This window comes from Pyrus communis, chromosome 10 (assembly GCF_963583255.1).
Source record: "Pyrus communis chromosome 10, drPyrComm1.1, whole genome shotgun sequence".
NCBI classification, from domain to species: domain Eukaryota; kingdom Viridiplantae; phylum Streptophyta; class Magnoliopsida; order Rosales; family Rosaceae; genus Pyrus; species Pyrus communis.
In genome coordinates, this window is record NC_084812.1 from 8,729,833 (window position 1) to 8,745,359 (window position 15,527).

General features: G+C 35.4%; 1 protein-coding gene, 1 long non-coding RNA gene and 1 other non-coding gene across 3 annotated transcripts; 1 reads left to right on the forward strand and 2 right to left on the reverse strand.

Moving 5' to 3' along the window:
• Positions 1–5,738: 5,738 nt before the first annotated feature.
• LOC137749056 (uncharacterized) lies at positions 5,739–7,458 on the reverse strand. Its single transcript, XR_011070147.1, has 3 exons — positions 7,335–7,458; positions 6,916–7,088; positions 5,739–5,980 (listed from the first exon to the last, which is right to left on the reverse strand). It is a non-coding gene; the product is annotated as an uncharacterized lncRNA (long non-coding RNA).
• A 44-nt stretch (positions 7,459–7,502) lies between these two features.
• On the forward strand, positions 7,503–7,574 carry TRNAE-UUC (transfer RNA glutamic acid (anticodon UUC)). The gene has a single exon. It is a non-coding gene; the product is annotated as a tRNA-Glu (tRNA).
• Positions 7,575–7,993: 419 nt separating this feature from the next.
• On the reverse strand, positions 7,994–13,905 carry LOC137748816 (ATP-dependent DNA helicase DDM1-like). The gene is made up of 16 exons (XM_068489006.1): positions 13,773–13,905; positions 13,506–13,570; positions 12,808–13,020; positions 12,631–12,729; positions 11,917–12,263; positions 11,625–11,814; positions 11,356–11,531; positions 10,765–10,834; positions 10,490–10,679; positions 10,029–10,124; positions 9,846–9,940; positions 9,653–9,772; positions 9,130–9,249; positions 8,931–9,029; positions 8,731–8,838; positions 7,994–8,530 (listed from the first exon to the last, which is right to left on the reverse strand). Exons 2-16 carry the CDS (start codon positions 13,560–13,562, stop codon positions 8,288–8,290), a joined length of 2,223 nt encoding a protein of 740 aa, XP_068345107.1. The 5' UTR covers positions 13,563–13,570; positions 13,773–13,905; the 3' UTR covers positions 7,994–8,287.
• Between the last annotated feature and the right edge of the window lie 1,622 nt (positions 13,906–15,527).

Here is a 15,527-nt window from a genome sequence, read left to right on the forward strand (position 1 = left end):
TTGAGTAAAAATAATTTCATGTAAATCCGTTGTATGATGCATCTTTCACATTTAGAGTTACGTGTTATTCAGATTATGTAACAAACATAACTTTATACATAATACAGTATGGTTATCGAATGCATGCAAGTCCCTTCCGATGTCACGAGTGGATCATCAAGATTGAGTAGAGCCAAATGGAGGAAAGAGACTGAAACAAAGAAACACGTCCTCGTTGGGAAGTTGGAAACTTAATTTGGCTATATATATTGTTGACCAAAACAAGCAGAAACGTCCAAAGACATGTTTGATTAAGGTAAGGTTTTTAATTTATCTTTTTATGCAGAGTCAAAGAGTTTTGTTCTACGAAATGAAGTTTTTGTATTTTCGTGTTGCAGAAGATGAAGATGAAGAAAAAGCTGGTACAGAGTCAAATTCAATGTTTCCAAGTACAGAAATCAATGTTAGTTTTACAATTTGAATAAAAAAAGTTGGAGTATTATGCTCGGGTATATACCGTGTATCAGGAAATTGTGGGTTGAAATTCTTTTTCTTTTTGTTTAGCTAAGTGACTAAAGAAATCAACTGGTTAAGACGGCGATACATAACATGTTTCGGTGCATTGTGGAAGAATCTTAAATTGAATAATTATTTATAGGTCACAACTATCATGTCGTAGTAATGTCTCGTACTTATAATACAAGAACAAATAAGGTTTTATTATAAAATAATTAACAATATAAGAAGTAAATTAATAATTAATTACTTATAAGCTCATACAAAATCTTTTATCTCATTAATATAAGATTTATTTGTAACAAACTTGAAAAAAAAACTGATACAAGAAATATGAAATAAGGTTTTATCATGTCTATTATTATATCAGCAGGATGGACAATCAAAAGGTTTTTCAATTCAACAGGAGGCCAAAGAGATGAGGTAAATAGGATCTCATCCCAAATACAAGAGATATGCAAGAAGCATGTCTATTTACGTCTTATTCCTAATCTTAGATGAAATTTTTATGATGTAGAAATCTATATATAAACATAATACCTATTTAAATACACTCGAATAACCTATTATCCACATAAAACGCTATTGAATTGGTAACAATTTCATACAAGTTTCTCTTTCGAAATTGATGTATGTTAAGTGTTGACGTAAGGGCAGAAGAGGGGCAGATAGCAGGGAGAGGGGAGGTCCACAGCTGACTGCTGACTGCTGACTGAGGTGAGCCCATGAAAGAAGATGATGATGATTGTGCAAACCAAGGATGGTTACTAGTTCAATCAATCATTGCTCACGAGCGGGTTCGCCTTACAAACGTGGCCGCACGATGCTCCAAGAACCTGCACAGCTCAGCTGAGGACCCAGTCACCCAAATGATCCCACTTTATACTTTACTTTCGACCAACTTTGACTCAACTGACTAGTTCATTTTCTTTCTCCAAATTGCACTTTTGGTTAGGTAGTTTGAGTAATTTTCCACTTAGTTTGGAACCTTGGATTCTGGCCATTTTAGCCATGTAATTGTAGTTGGTCTATTGGTTAGTCTATTGGGAAGAGGATCCGAGATCCCTCTCATCAAAGATTCAGGATCAAGTGATCATGTTCGTTGAAATTTAATACAACGGTTACAATTATTATAATTTTAAAAAGGCTCATTGTTTGTAGCCGTTTGATCAAATTTTAACAACCTGGATCACTTGATCCTAAACTTTTGATGGAAGAGATCCTGGATCCTCTTCCCAATAGACCAACCAATAGACCAACTACAATTACATGGCTAAAATGGCCAGAATCCAAGGTTCCAAACTAAGTGGAAAATTACTCAAACTACCTAGCCAAAAGTGCAATTTGGAGAAAGAAAATGAACTAGTCAGTTCAGTCAAAGTTGGTCGAAAGTAATGTATAAAGTGGGATCATTTGGGTGACTGGGTCCTCAGCTAAGCTGTGCAGGTTCCGTTGGATCAAATTTCAACGGGTATGATCACTTGATCTTGGACCTTTGATGGGAGAGATCCAGGCTGGATCCTCTTCCGATCTATTGGGGCAATCTTGGTCACCAGTTACTTAGCCCGTTATAAGTGAAGACGGAAAATTTGACATGTCAACATGTGCATCTATCGTACACGACTAACTTGACATTTGAAGTGTAATGACTCTGTATGAACATTCCTAAACCCTAAAATTCCTTTTTTTTGTGTTGAAAGTTCATAATATATGGAACATAGACGTCCATGCTTAGCCAACCAGGCAGAAGAGAAGGTTAAGAATACATCCACGACGTCTGGTCCATACTCCTTTCTTACAATGCTTGCAAATGACGTCAACATTCCCTTGTGTACAATCTTTGTAAATACATGACTATATTATCGGAGAGTAGTTGATTAGTATCACCCAAGTACCATTTCAGATTACATTTTCATCACTACTTGGTACTTTTGGATGGACTTTAGTTGCTATTTTGTTGATCCAATTTTATGCATCATCATAGAAGACTAAAATTGTCAAAATTAAAACTAAAGGACTAAAATGAAAAATTTCTCAAATTACAAGGACCAACAATGTAAATTTACCTACCAATATTATGGTCATAGCTTTGTTAATTTTCTGTGCAATTTAAATGGGGGTTGGAAATTTTAACGTCCAAAAAAAAAAAAAAATGATGATGTTTTCCTTGCCCTCCGATTTACTAGTTTTTTTTTCCTTCCATTGCTTTATCAATCAGATAAATAGGGCTCCCTGCGTTGCAGGACCACATTTGAGATAACAATTTTGAATTTGCATGGCTGACCATTTGCTCTTGCTTCACTAATGATACACCATTATGTGTGTCTTCTCGTTTTAACATGCGGCATCATCCATTCCACTTGTTGTATTATACGAAACACTAACTACGCTTGTTAGAGCATCTTCACAAGGAGAAAAATTTGTACTGAGTTTCCGACCACATGATTGGTAGGACATCTCTTATTGAAACTCTAGATGATGTAAGAGTTGTCCTAATTAGACTATCTCATTCAAGAGACGAGGCAAACTAGAACCATATTGAATTAGGTTAAGAACAAAGGAAAGTTTGCCTCAAGGGTTTTGAAAAGGTAAGGTTGCCTTTTGGAATTTCTACTATATTGAACATGATCCTACCAAACATGGGAAAATCTTGACCCAAGTTTTTATCTTATGTAAAGAATAGTAAGAAAGGAACATTTTCCTACATCTTATAAACATGGGAAAATCTTGAGTTGGAAGTTTATCATTTACAATGACTTGTATAGAAATTTCTCTCTTCTCAGAGTTTGAAGAGATCCCAAGTTCAAATCCATCCGCTCAACCAAAGAACAAAAAGAAAAGAAACAATTTTACCATAATCAATACATATTACTAAGAACCCACTTCTGTTGGGGTTTGGCTACAATATTACGTCCCACTCAATAGTACGGTTTACAATTCATATGCAAGATTTAAACTGTTGATTTTCGGACCACTAAGCAGTATGTACCATATAAGAAAAAATAGGAAAAACAGAAAGATAAAGATTGAAGGATCCAAAGTGTTCCAATGATTTCGTTTTCTAAGCACTGACAGAACAAAAGTTGCAGAAACAGGGTTCTGGAAATGTATTGGAGAAGAACCAAAGTTCATAAAGATGTGCCACACGGGGGGAGGCTTTAAGCAATACATAATCAAGGCAACATAGGCCTACCTCTGTAAAGCAAAACATAGAGCCAAAAAAGTCAAAAAAGTTAAAAAGGAGATTATATGGACTCATCGGATTGAATAAATCTAACAGAAACAAGAAGCAAAATCAAACATGAGCATCGAGGGAGAAAAACGGTGTGTGGTTATCAATTCTGCGAATTAAAAATTTGTAAAACCATCAATAAAAGCAGCTCAGAACACCAACATTCCAGCACAAAAGAAAGAAAAGAAAGGGTGAACTTGCCCTTTCTGCTAAGCAGCAACACATGGTCCCCTCAATACTTAGATGGTCAGGATTCATGCACAAAGACAAAGTGAATGAATACATCAACACATTAACACCATAATTTTTTAATTTATCATATATAATCATTATTTAATACAACAATTAATCAAAGGGTTTTCTATGATGGCATTCTTAGGCCAGTATAAGCTAAAGATACAACAAAGATGTAGATTAATTTAGACTTAGTGGGAAGAGAATCATTAATTGGCCGAAAATTTCGGCCCTTCGTGAAATTTAACCGAGTATTTGCACTTTCTTATCAGCTAAATACGTGGTTAGGCTAATAATCTCATGACAGCTAGACCTAATAGTATTAGAGCATTAGACTAAAGAGTACAGGTGTTTTATAAAATAGCGTTATCTTGTTCTGGATGAATCATCTATCATAATCCATAACCTGAATTTTGCATTGTTTGTGTTTCCTCTGAAACATACAAAATCCACATCATTTGTTTGGTCTTTAACATACAGCAGATGACTCATGTTTTGTTCTAAGTTGAGCCAAACCCCTGCAAAAAGTCCAGGTGCCTAGAAAGGGAAATTTCAGTGGACTCTATGAACTAATTGAACACTACTGTGACAGACGGATCTTCACAAATGGTTCGAAGTTTTTAGCAGTGACGGTTTCTATGGTTTTCTATATTTGAATACAACTAAAATGTTCCAATCGATTAGAAGAAATGCAGACGAAGAACGTACTTTAGTGGAAAAACAGTGTTTGATACGACTAATATGTTCCATAAAGTTTCTTGCCACTACTTCCACCTTTTTCCCACCCAGAATACACCATTTCGGGTCATATAATAAAAATCTTCTCCTTTTTTTGGTTTAGTGGGCAACCCCATCATCATCCTTACCTTTGGGTTTTAGGGTTAGGGTAATTGCAGTCTCCAAGTGGCACCAACTGCTAAAAGCAAACAGGCTATATACGTATAATCTCTTTCGAGTATTAGAATGATATAATCGAATAGAGCTTCATGGAACAATCTATTCTATCCAAAGGCACACTAAAGCAATAAATGATATGAACTTCAACTGAACAAGAAACAAAAGCAGTATTCGACAACAATAATTTGTTGCATAGTTCTTACTCATCCTCTTCTGAGATAAAAGAAATCCTGCATAACTTGGGCATGCTTGGGGCCATTTACTTATTACTTTAAAGCAATTATGACATTTGTACGCCACTGACAGCACTCAGTTTTCGTTCTATTTCTACCTTTTCTTCTTCCCTAGTTCATCATACTAGACCTTGGGCCATGTTTGAAGGAAAAGAAACAATGCAGTCCTGTAGGTGGGGGACCAAGAAAACACAGGTGCATGAAAAATGATATACAAGCAAAAAATGCATTCGCGTTGGGGTTACTAAAATTGCCATTGTTTGATCCTCCTCTCCCTTTTATTACATTAAAAGAAAAACACATATTAGAAATCAATAGAGCATCAATTCAGAAGTTGAGTTAATTGGATGCAATTACAGAGATAACATAAAACTGACATTATCCTATGATGTGCAGATCTTGGTACAACAGTGCAATCTATGTCTTTTCCAGCGTTAAAGAATTCAAATATGTAATTTGAATTAACAATGAAAAATGATAAACAAACTAAAATTTTGACATATTAGAAGAAATATATATCAGACTTTCTGTTTTTTTATGTTTTTTTCTTTCTTTCTAGTCTGTGTCTTCACAAAGGCAACGCGAAACAGCCTAAAATAGTTCTAAAACTGCACCTGTTATGATAATTGAATATTATTCCCCGAGAAACAAAGTTATAATAAAAGGCTAAGCATGGATTTGATAAATCATAGTACGAATGCAGGCAACATCTAAAGTTGTTACCAATTTACTTTCTAAATAAAGCGCCTTTTGAAAAGTAATTAATTTATGTTACCAAATTCAACTTTTCTCCTCGTGCTAATAACCCAAGGTAGAACTGTAGCATTAGTGGAGCACCTTGATCTTCTTACTTCAGGGATACGGAAGTTATGCTGAGTAACATGCTGAGCTGCATGGGAAAAATACAGACATAAACATCTCATCCCACAATAATATCGGACAAATCATGAAACAATGTATCATTCAAACTTTCTACATGAGTTCTAATTTTTATAATTCAGTTGGAAGACGAAACTTAAACCTGAAGAACAAAATGACCCCGTCAACAGAACAATCAAAAACAAAGTTTCTTCACCTGGAACAAAACTACAAACCAAACAGAAAAATGATCGACAGGAAGTAACCTCCAAACTTGGTTCATATTTATGGTGTGTGCATATGTGAGCAAATTGTAATTCTCTTAGTTTGTGTACGAGTTGTAAGGTTTGATACAAAACGTAATCATTTATTCCAGAAAGAGTAATCCAAGAGCTTGTGGACCAAGACTATCACTTAAGGCTTCAGTAACATCAACTAATATCCCAATGGATCAAATGTGAGCAATGAGTCTTTTAACCACAAATTAAATGAGCTGTCAATACATGATCACATAGATAATGTCAACAAAAATCTTGTTTCCCTTATCATGGCCACAGCCTGCCGATGTTACAAGGAGAGATGCCAAAGCATAAAACTACATAACTACTCAAGATTTTTCCTGAAGGAGTACAGGGAAAACTAAGGCCGAAAAGATAGCCACAGCAGTATCAGTCCCCTGCATCATATTGATATAATTTTGAGACGTTTAACGCACCGGAGAAGCGATAAAATTTTGAACAATGCAGATAAAACAACAAAAGGTTCTCATGAAATACATTAGGTAGGAAAAGGGGGAGGAAATATAACCGGATAAATCTACGACTTTATTAACTAATTGTTACTGCTCAAACGTTGTGGAAACAGTGGAGTTGTAAACTGGAAACCAAATTATGCATGCCAACTCCATGATTCCATGACCCTCACACACCAAATAAAGACAAGGTAGTGCAACTCAAAAAAGGCAACCTCAAAATCCCATGATTCCACCAGGCATTATCTCGAAAGACATGGATCATTTCCAAGTCGCTGTCAAGTCTCTATCTCCCTTTTTAAACAGCAACAAATACGCATGGTTGTGGTCGACCCCTTTTAGTGTTGGGCCAAAGCTTTTTCTCCAGCAAATGCATTTGGTAAAACACCTAACTATTCCACCAAGACAAAGACGATGGTAACTAAACAACGTTTTCAAGTTTCAAGAACATGGGATTCTCAGAAACCTAAACACCCAACTAAAAATCCACCAAATTTTAAACCCCAAACATGTTTCAGCATATAACATGCCAACCAGTAATTAACCAGTTTCAGATTGTGCAATAAAAATGTAATCTTTTCTTCTAAGAAATTAAATAAATAGAAGAGGTGGGGATAATAGCATAGAGAGGTACCAAGAGGTTTGTACTGGATCTGCTGCTGTCCGAGTTACTCAACGAGTTAGACCAGTTCTGGACTGTTCTTCGATTTTCCCGGTTGGGGGATGAGAGAAAAAGTTCAGTTGCCGGGAGGGTTAGCTTATGCATTTATTATGTAAAACAGTACAGTCACTAACACAATTATCCATTGTCGTCCAGCGGTTAGGATATCTGGCTTTCACCCAGGAGACCCGGGTTCGATTCCCGGCAATGGAACTTTTTTGCCAAATATTTTTCATTGATAAAAAAAACGTTTAAGATTTGAATTATGGGGAATTGAAATTAACAAATATGGGATTTTCCAACAGATCCTCTTCGGATCTTTTTAGTAAGAATTCTGAATCGTATCCGCTTATTATACTCTATAATTAATTTTTATCAAATACGATTTGTGTTTAATTTTAAATAAAATATTTAAAATAATTAATAACCACACGATGTATAATAAACGAAATATATTCTCAAAATTCTCACAAAGAGATTCCGGATTCTGAAATTTTAGTCAATTTTCCTTGATATATTTTGAATTATAGCATTGCATATTCATTTTTTTTGAGTAAAGCTAAGCAACCACGTTAATGGATCAAACAATTGACTATTAGCGAACACAACAATATTACACATCCATTTTAACGAAACAAAATCAAAGAAAAATAACATTCATTCGTTAAACTCCTAATAACATGAAATAAGTTGTCCTTCGCATTAAAATTACACTTCAACAAGTGTCTTGGAATGGAACTTGGACATTCCAATGCAAAGTAGAGCTCGATTCGATCATATACAAAATGATCGAGCCCTTCCATTTCGGCTCATCGGGGGTTAGCCTTTCGATACTCATTACCCCTAACTCAAAAAACATCCATAGTCATCGGACTTGAATAAACCGACTAACCCTACCAAGTTCAACATCCGAATGCTGTTAAAATTTAACTAGTGAGGGTGGAGAGCATGCCTCCACCTGCAGTAGGCAGCACCACCTCCCAACCCGGGCCTTTGAGGGGAAGAACATCGGCAACACCATTGGCCTTCTCTTCTTCATGATCAGCAGGACTGCCCATTAGATCACTGCGATCCAACACCCTCTCCAAATCTTCATCACTGATAACTGTCTGTATCATCTTGTCTTCAGCAGATTCTTCCTCTCGGAGCAATGCTACAAGATCCTCTTCCTGAAACAAATTTAGCACAACTCAAAAATTAGCGAGATCCTGATTAACCTGACTGATTTCAGCTCAGACCATTGAAGACTTACGAAATTATGATTGAGATAAAAAGAAAGAGCTTGGATGATTCATGCATCAACAGCATCAGACTCCGTAAATTGATTTTCTAATTCAGTTCAGCATAACAAACAAGGGGGGCAACTAACCTCCAGGAAATCAGTACTACTCTTCGCTTTATCTTGATGGAATTGCCCTTTCCCAATCACCACATGTTCAAGCTTCAACTTGCTAAAAGCTCTTTTCAGAATCCGACCCTGTTAATCAACATTTTCTCCGAAATTTTTAACAATAACAAAATAAAATAAACCCAGTTACATATAAAAAGCTGCAAGCAACACCAGCTTACCTCGACAGATTGTGCTGTTGCCAACCTGTAAACATGAACAGGCTTCGTTTGACCAATTCTGTGACATCTATCCATGGCTTGCAAATCCATTTGAGGGTTCTGGTATGCACATGCAATATATGAAATGAAAACAATCATTCATGGATCTTTAATTGAAGCAGAAGAATCAAAGAAAGAATTAAACAGAGAGAGTGTATACCCAATCACTGTCGTACAGTATACAAGTATCAGCTGCAGTAAGGTTGATACCCAGTCCACCAGCTCTGGTGCTTAGAAGAAAGATTCTATGACTGCTGTCCACGTCGTTGAACACTGCAATCTGCTTTCAGGAATAGAATAGTTATAATTAAACTATAGTTGTTCAAAAGTAAGCGCTGAACCCAAGGGGAGGGGAAAACCAAATTTGAGTATGTAAACAAGTTGGGCAATGAGAAAATAAACTCCCAAATCTACATACTGTGAGAACACTAATCTATGGCAACTGAAGGTTTGAGCTGCCAAGAAATATATTCCAACGGCATAACCACATTTATTTTGGCAGTTATGCTTTGATTGAACCATTATGTTACATTGCAGAAGTCCGAGAAAACAAGGGTTGCTACATGGTGGAAAATTAAGTCTAGTTTTAATGTGGCCAAAGAAAGAGATTGCATACAACAACTACTCAACTTCAAAAATTTCAAACGAAAAATTAAGAGTTCTGATTCAAACCAACCAGAGACCTGATTTCTCCGATCTTCAAGTTTCACATTGCCGTCAATTCTGCAAACTTCTAATCCTTTCTCACTAAAATAGTAGTCCATAATATCCAAAATCTTAGTCCACTGAGAGAAGATAAGAACCTGAATACAAATTCAAGATATTAGCAACCCAGTAATAAACTAAAACAAATCCAAAAATAATTGGTAGACATACTTTGTGTTTGCGGGCAAACAGGTGCTTTAACAGCCGGTCCAGCAAACTAAATTTTCCACACTGTTCAACAATCTGTTCAACAGGTGGGTAGAAATCTGTCAAGACGAAAAAAAAAAAACTGCATAAGCATTGGCATAGCACCTATTTGAAATGATAAAACTGAATCAATTCAAGGCAAAGTACATGAGCCATCAAATGCAGACTCCAAAAGGTCAGGATGATTGCAGTTCTTCCGAAGTTGGACCATCAGATTGTTAAGCTTTCCTTTCATACCGCAAACTGCAAGTTTAAGAATTGTTAAATAACACAGATCGCAGCATAATATGATACAGTAAAAGACACCAAGCTAACCATCACATTTCAACACCATGCCAAAGTATACATAGTATACCTTTGTCCAATATCCTGATTAAGGTTAAGAACCATAAAACAGGCACATTACAAAATGTGTTACCGCAGTATAAAAAGGAAAGATTCAAATAGCTAGTCTATAATAAATCCTAAAACCATGGCAAAAATACAAGCCCCACCAATAATCCACCTCCTTAACTGCCTTAGTTAATTAAAGTAATTAAATTAAGACCCCAGATTTCTCACAAGGAATCTATAGTCCAAAAATTTCACAGCAAAGACAGATATCATACCATGGTCTCCCCTCTCAAGTAAATAATTCTCCAATGTCTTATTGATCAGAAGATCTTGAAAATGTTTTTGATGCTCTGTCATGCATGCATATAATATGATTTCCTTTTTCCTAGGAAGCATGTGCTCAACATCAGACTTCATTCTTCGAAGAAGGAAAGGACGCAAGATGGCATGGAGTTTTGCAACCATCTGCAGACAATGGAACACCAATTCAACATCACCCAATTCAAATTTGAGCAAGATTTTAAGCCACAATATTTGCAAGAACACATACTTGAGCCCTTCTCTTCTCTTCCAATTCTTCCTTCATTGCCTCATTACTGCACTTTCCTGCCAAATCAAACCTGACAACATGATTGAAGTAAGTTAATTGATGGGCTCAAGTAATATTAGAACCATTATCTGCCGTAATTTTTTCATCCAACAAACTAACACAATCTAGCCACACAGTAAATTCACAAGTTTTCCACAAAAACTACTCACCTAACATATCATGGACCTTTTTTATTTATAAGACAATATATTTACACTAGATTCGAACCTAAGACCTCTCACTTACAAGTGAAGAGAAATACAACTACACTGTACTAAGTGGCACTGGCAAAATATACCAACATATAGCATGGTTCTTAAACAGCTAGCCTTCATCACAGGATTTCTAAAATCTAATATTTAAGTAGGCTAGAAGCTCATTTCCTCTAGTTATACATGTGCAATGGTACTTTAGTTGCATTATGCAGATTCTGAGGGGCAGAAAGTTGTCAACCAGACTACATGTGGGATGTCCACCTCACTAGACGAACAAGTTGCAAGCTAACAACCATCAAACTGAAGAAACAATAATTAATCAGAAAATCATACTTACCATGACTCGAATTCTTCATGGGATGAGAATATATCAGGCAAAATGAAGTTTAATAATGACCAAAGCTCTGCCAAATTATTCTGTAGAGGTGTCCCAGTCAACAGAATCTTATTGTCTACACGTAAATGTTTCAATTCCCGCAGCAGTATGCACTTTGAGTTCTTCAATCTGTGACCCTTTAATAAACAGATGCATAAAAGTTCAACATTCATGCTATATAGTTGGTTTGAAGGGGAAACTGTATCTGTAGGACTTGTTAGATTACTTACTTCATCAACCACCAGATATTTCCAACTGTAATGTCTTAAATATCTTCTTGCATCAGCCATTGCAACTTCATACGAAGTAACAATTATAGGGAACTTAGGGCCAATTTTACTAGGCATGTGCTTCCTTCGTATCTCATCCCTTTGTTTCTTGCCACCATGGTAGACAATAGCATTTATTGAAGGCGTGAACCTTTTTGGGGTAAAAGGAAATTAAATGAGGAATTAAAGTTGGAAAATCATAGGATGAAAAAAAATTCAGATCAGTTAAACAAAAAGTATATAAACAATTTACCTTGAAATTTCATTTACCCAATTCGCAAGAGTAGAAAGAGGAGCAATCACTAAGTAGGGCCCATCCATTCCATTCCCTTTTAGATGAGCAAGAAAACCAATGGTTTGGATAGTTTTTCCAAGTCCCATTTGATCTGCAAGGATCCCATTCAGACCATTTTGCCATAATGAGATCAACCACTTTACACCTTTGATTTGATAAGACTTCAACTTTCCACCAGTCAGCAGAGGTACAAGTTCCTTTTGTTCTTTTTCAATTCTTTGTTCTTCAGTGAGGTTCTCGTCTTCAATTTTCACACCCTCTTTAGATCTTGTAAGCATAGCTTCAACTGCCTTCTTGGCCTTCCTCTGGGAAATGATAATGTACAGGTAAAGATGTCAAGATACTAAATATATAATGAAGATACAAGGAACTTAATGAGCATACCAAAATATCAAATAAAGACGTGCTTTTCAAAAGGGATGGAAAAGTAAAACTTATAAGAATAAGACTTTCCCAAGATTTCTCAAGATTTATTACATGGCAAATAGAGAAGAATCGACTTGGTACAGGAGGCAAGAGCAATCAGACTACTAAAAACCTCAATGTTAATCAATATAATATCAACTTAATCTGATTTACACCTATATGGGAATCCATGTATACTATGACCTACCAAACCAAACTCAGAAATATCTCATTTAAGAAAAGTAAAGGAAGCATAGAATTTCTTACATTATCGAAATTGGCAGCTGCTTTTCTTTTCCTACCACGACCTTTCTTTTCCTCAACATTCTTTTCCTCAACAGTTTCACTCGGTTGATTGGCTCCAACCTAGTAAAACATTTCATTTTAGAACTTGATCAGTAAAAAGAAGGAATTCACCATTCAAGAAAGTGTAAGAGACTGTACAAGTGTAATGTTATCCATTTTCTCAAGCAAAAACTGCGAGTACAGCTGAGTTTGCGTAAGGAGCTCATCCAACTTGTTATACTGAGTGTCATTAAGGTGGGGCAACTGCTCTGGTCCCTTTCCCATTTCTGACTCCTCTTCCTTAACCCGCTCTTCAAGCAATTTCTCCTCCACCTCAGTCAGCTTGACGTCGATCTTTGTCTCACATGCATCCTTAAACATGATTAAAATGCAACAACATTATTCAATCAACAACAAAAATATGGGTCAAGAAACTAGAAATGTAACATTACGAGAAGATTAAAACAAATTTAGACCAATTTATCAACTCCAACGAAAACCACACAACGGAACAATAAACCTATCTACTTAGTCGCCCAGAAGTCTGCCAATACTATGAAACACAATATTTCACAGAAATAATAGATTGAGCATGTCTGTGCAAACATTGATTTCACACAGCAAACGAAAACTTAAAATTTCATTGAGTATTAACTCGGACTTAGTTCGAAAGATAGAGACACACACAAACACAAGCATGCATAGATTTTCTTCAGGGAAAAAAAAAAAAAAAAATCCTTTTTTCGAGCATTTCATGTCTTTCTACGAGCATTTTCCTCCAAATTCCACCAAATTACAAATCCCCAAATAGAGAAACTGTACAAACAAACGCCATTCCAGAATAAATGAAAGAAAACCTCGTCCTCGAGTACTGAAGTCGGGGAATCTGCCGGCGGATCGTTCTTAGTCGCCATTTCAAAATCTACAAGCGAAGAACAAACACTAATTACATAAAAACCGAATAAAAAACCCTAATGACAAATAAATTTGTACGATATCATGAAAACACAAACCCTAGGGTTCAAATTCCAGAAATAGCCATGGAAATGAAATTTTCACCCAAATCCAAATAAAAAATTGGAAAAATTAACAAAAAAAATGAAATGTAGGAAATAGAACCGTACGGCGGTAGCGTTTCTTCTCAGTGCGAAGCGCGGAGAGACTGGGCTCCAGAGGCCGGAAGCGGAGAGAGCAAAAGGAGGGAAGGCGAAGAAGCGCTTGAGATATTTAGTGAGAGAGTGAGGAGGGTGGTGGAAGAGCAGAGAGGTATTAAAGTTCGTACATCACCAAATCCATTTTTTATTTATTTTTTGAAGTGATGGGTGTGACTGGGCGGGAAAATGGGGTTTCGAATTCGCCCTAGGATTAGTAGTTAATTACTCTGACGCATTTTGCGGTGGTGTTAGAAGATTTGCCTTTTTTGGTTAGTCTTTTAGCGTTGGTGAACAGGGTTTAATTAGTATTTTCAGTGGTATTTAAGTGGGTTTGTGGGTTCCCATATTGGGGGAACATGCACTTTTTGTCTGCCCACTTTCAGGTTTTGATGTTATCTAAGAAGATGATATATTACGTGTTTTTATATAAATAATGAAAGATTTTATATTTAAATTATTAATTTTTTAACATACATATCATACTATTATATGATGACACGTGTTCCGGTCACACAAAAAATCTCTTATTGTTGAGGCCACTCTTTGGATTTTTTAGGTGTATCCACTCTTTTTAATTTAGTTTTCTTTTTGCTAAATAACTTTTGAAATTTTTAGGTGTATTCCATGGACCATCCCCCTTTTTTTATCACTTAATACTATAGTTTAATAGAATTTTTCTTTACTTGTAAGTAAGAGAGGTTTCAAATTTGATTTTCGCTAAAGACAAATTCGAATCACATTATTATGGCTAACTTATAGTATAATTTAGCTCACTCCCTCACCCTCTTTGTAGATAATATATTATGTATTAGAAAAAGATAATACTTGAGTTATGATCACTAAATCTTTATAATTTTTCGTGTTTAATCTCTCTTGTTTAATAGAACATTTATATCGTCTAAAAGATGATGAAAATATTATTTAATTTACCAATAAAAAGTAAAGAAAAACAACCGAAAAAAAAGTTATATGCAATATACTAAATTACACACAAACAATTTTGATGTCTTTTTTTTCTCCCTTACATCCAGGTAATCCTCATTTTTCTTCCTCTCTTCCACATTTTTCTCCCACTGTGCTCTCTCTTCTCCTTAACTTCTAACTGTTAGAAACAAATCACTACTCTTAATATATACAGGAAGTGTTATTGGCACTCCAAAAATCTCATTATACACTCCTCATAAGTATATTTTTCTTTCCTAATATATAAAGTTTGGAGTGTAGAATAAGATTCTTGAAGTGCTAATAACAATTCCTTGTATATATACATATATATATATGTATATTTCTTTCACCCATTGAGTATGTGGCCTTATGCTAATAGCATTTAGGGTTTTGAAGTGCTAATAACAATTCCTTGTATATATACATATATATATATATATATATGTATATTTCTTTCACCCATTGAGTATGTGGCCTTATGCTAATAGCATTTATGTGTAGTTTATTTTGGACTAGAACACCGACTTGCATAAAGCTTAGAGAATCTTTAAAGGAAAGGTCAAAAATCCCACATGAACCCATTTGACAAAAAAATGATGGTTTTCTGGTTCCAAGGGAGATACCAAAATTCTATATGGATTGACATTCTCCACTTTACTGCCAAATTTGAAAGCAGCGTCAATTTTTTGTTCACTTATTAATTATTTTATTATTAAATTTTGACCTACTTGATTTTATAAATAATCAAAAATGCATTTTAACTTAACATCTTAGTTGGAA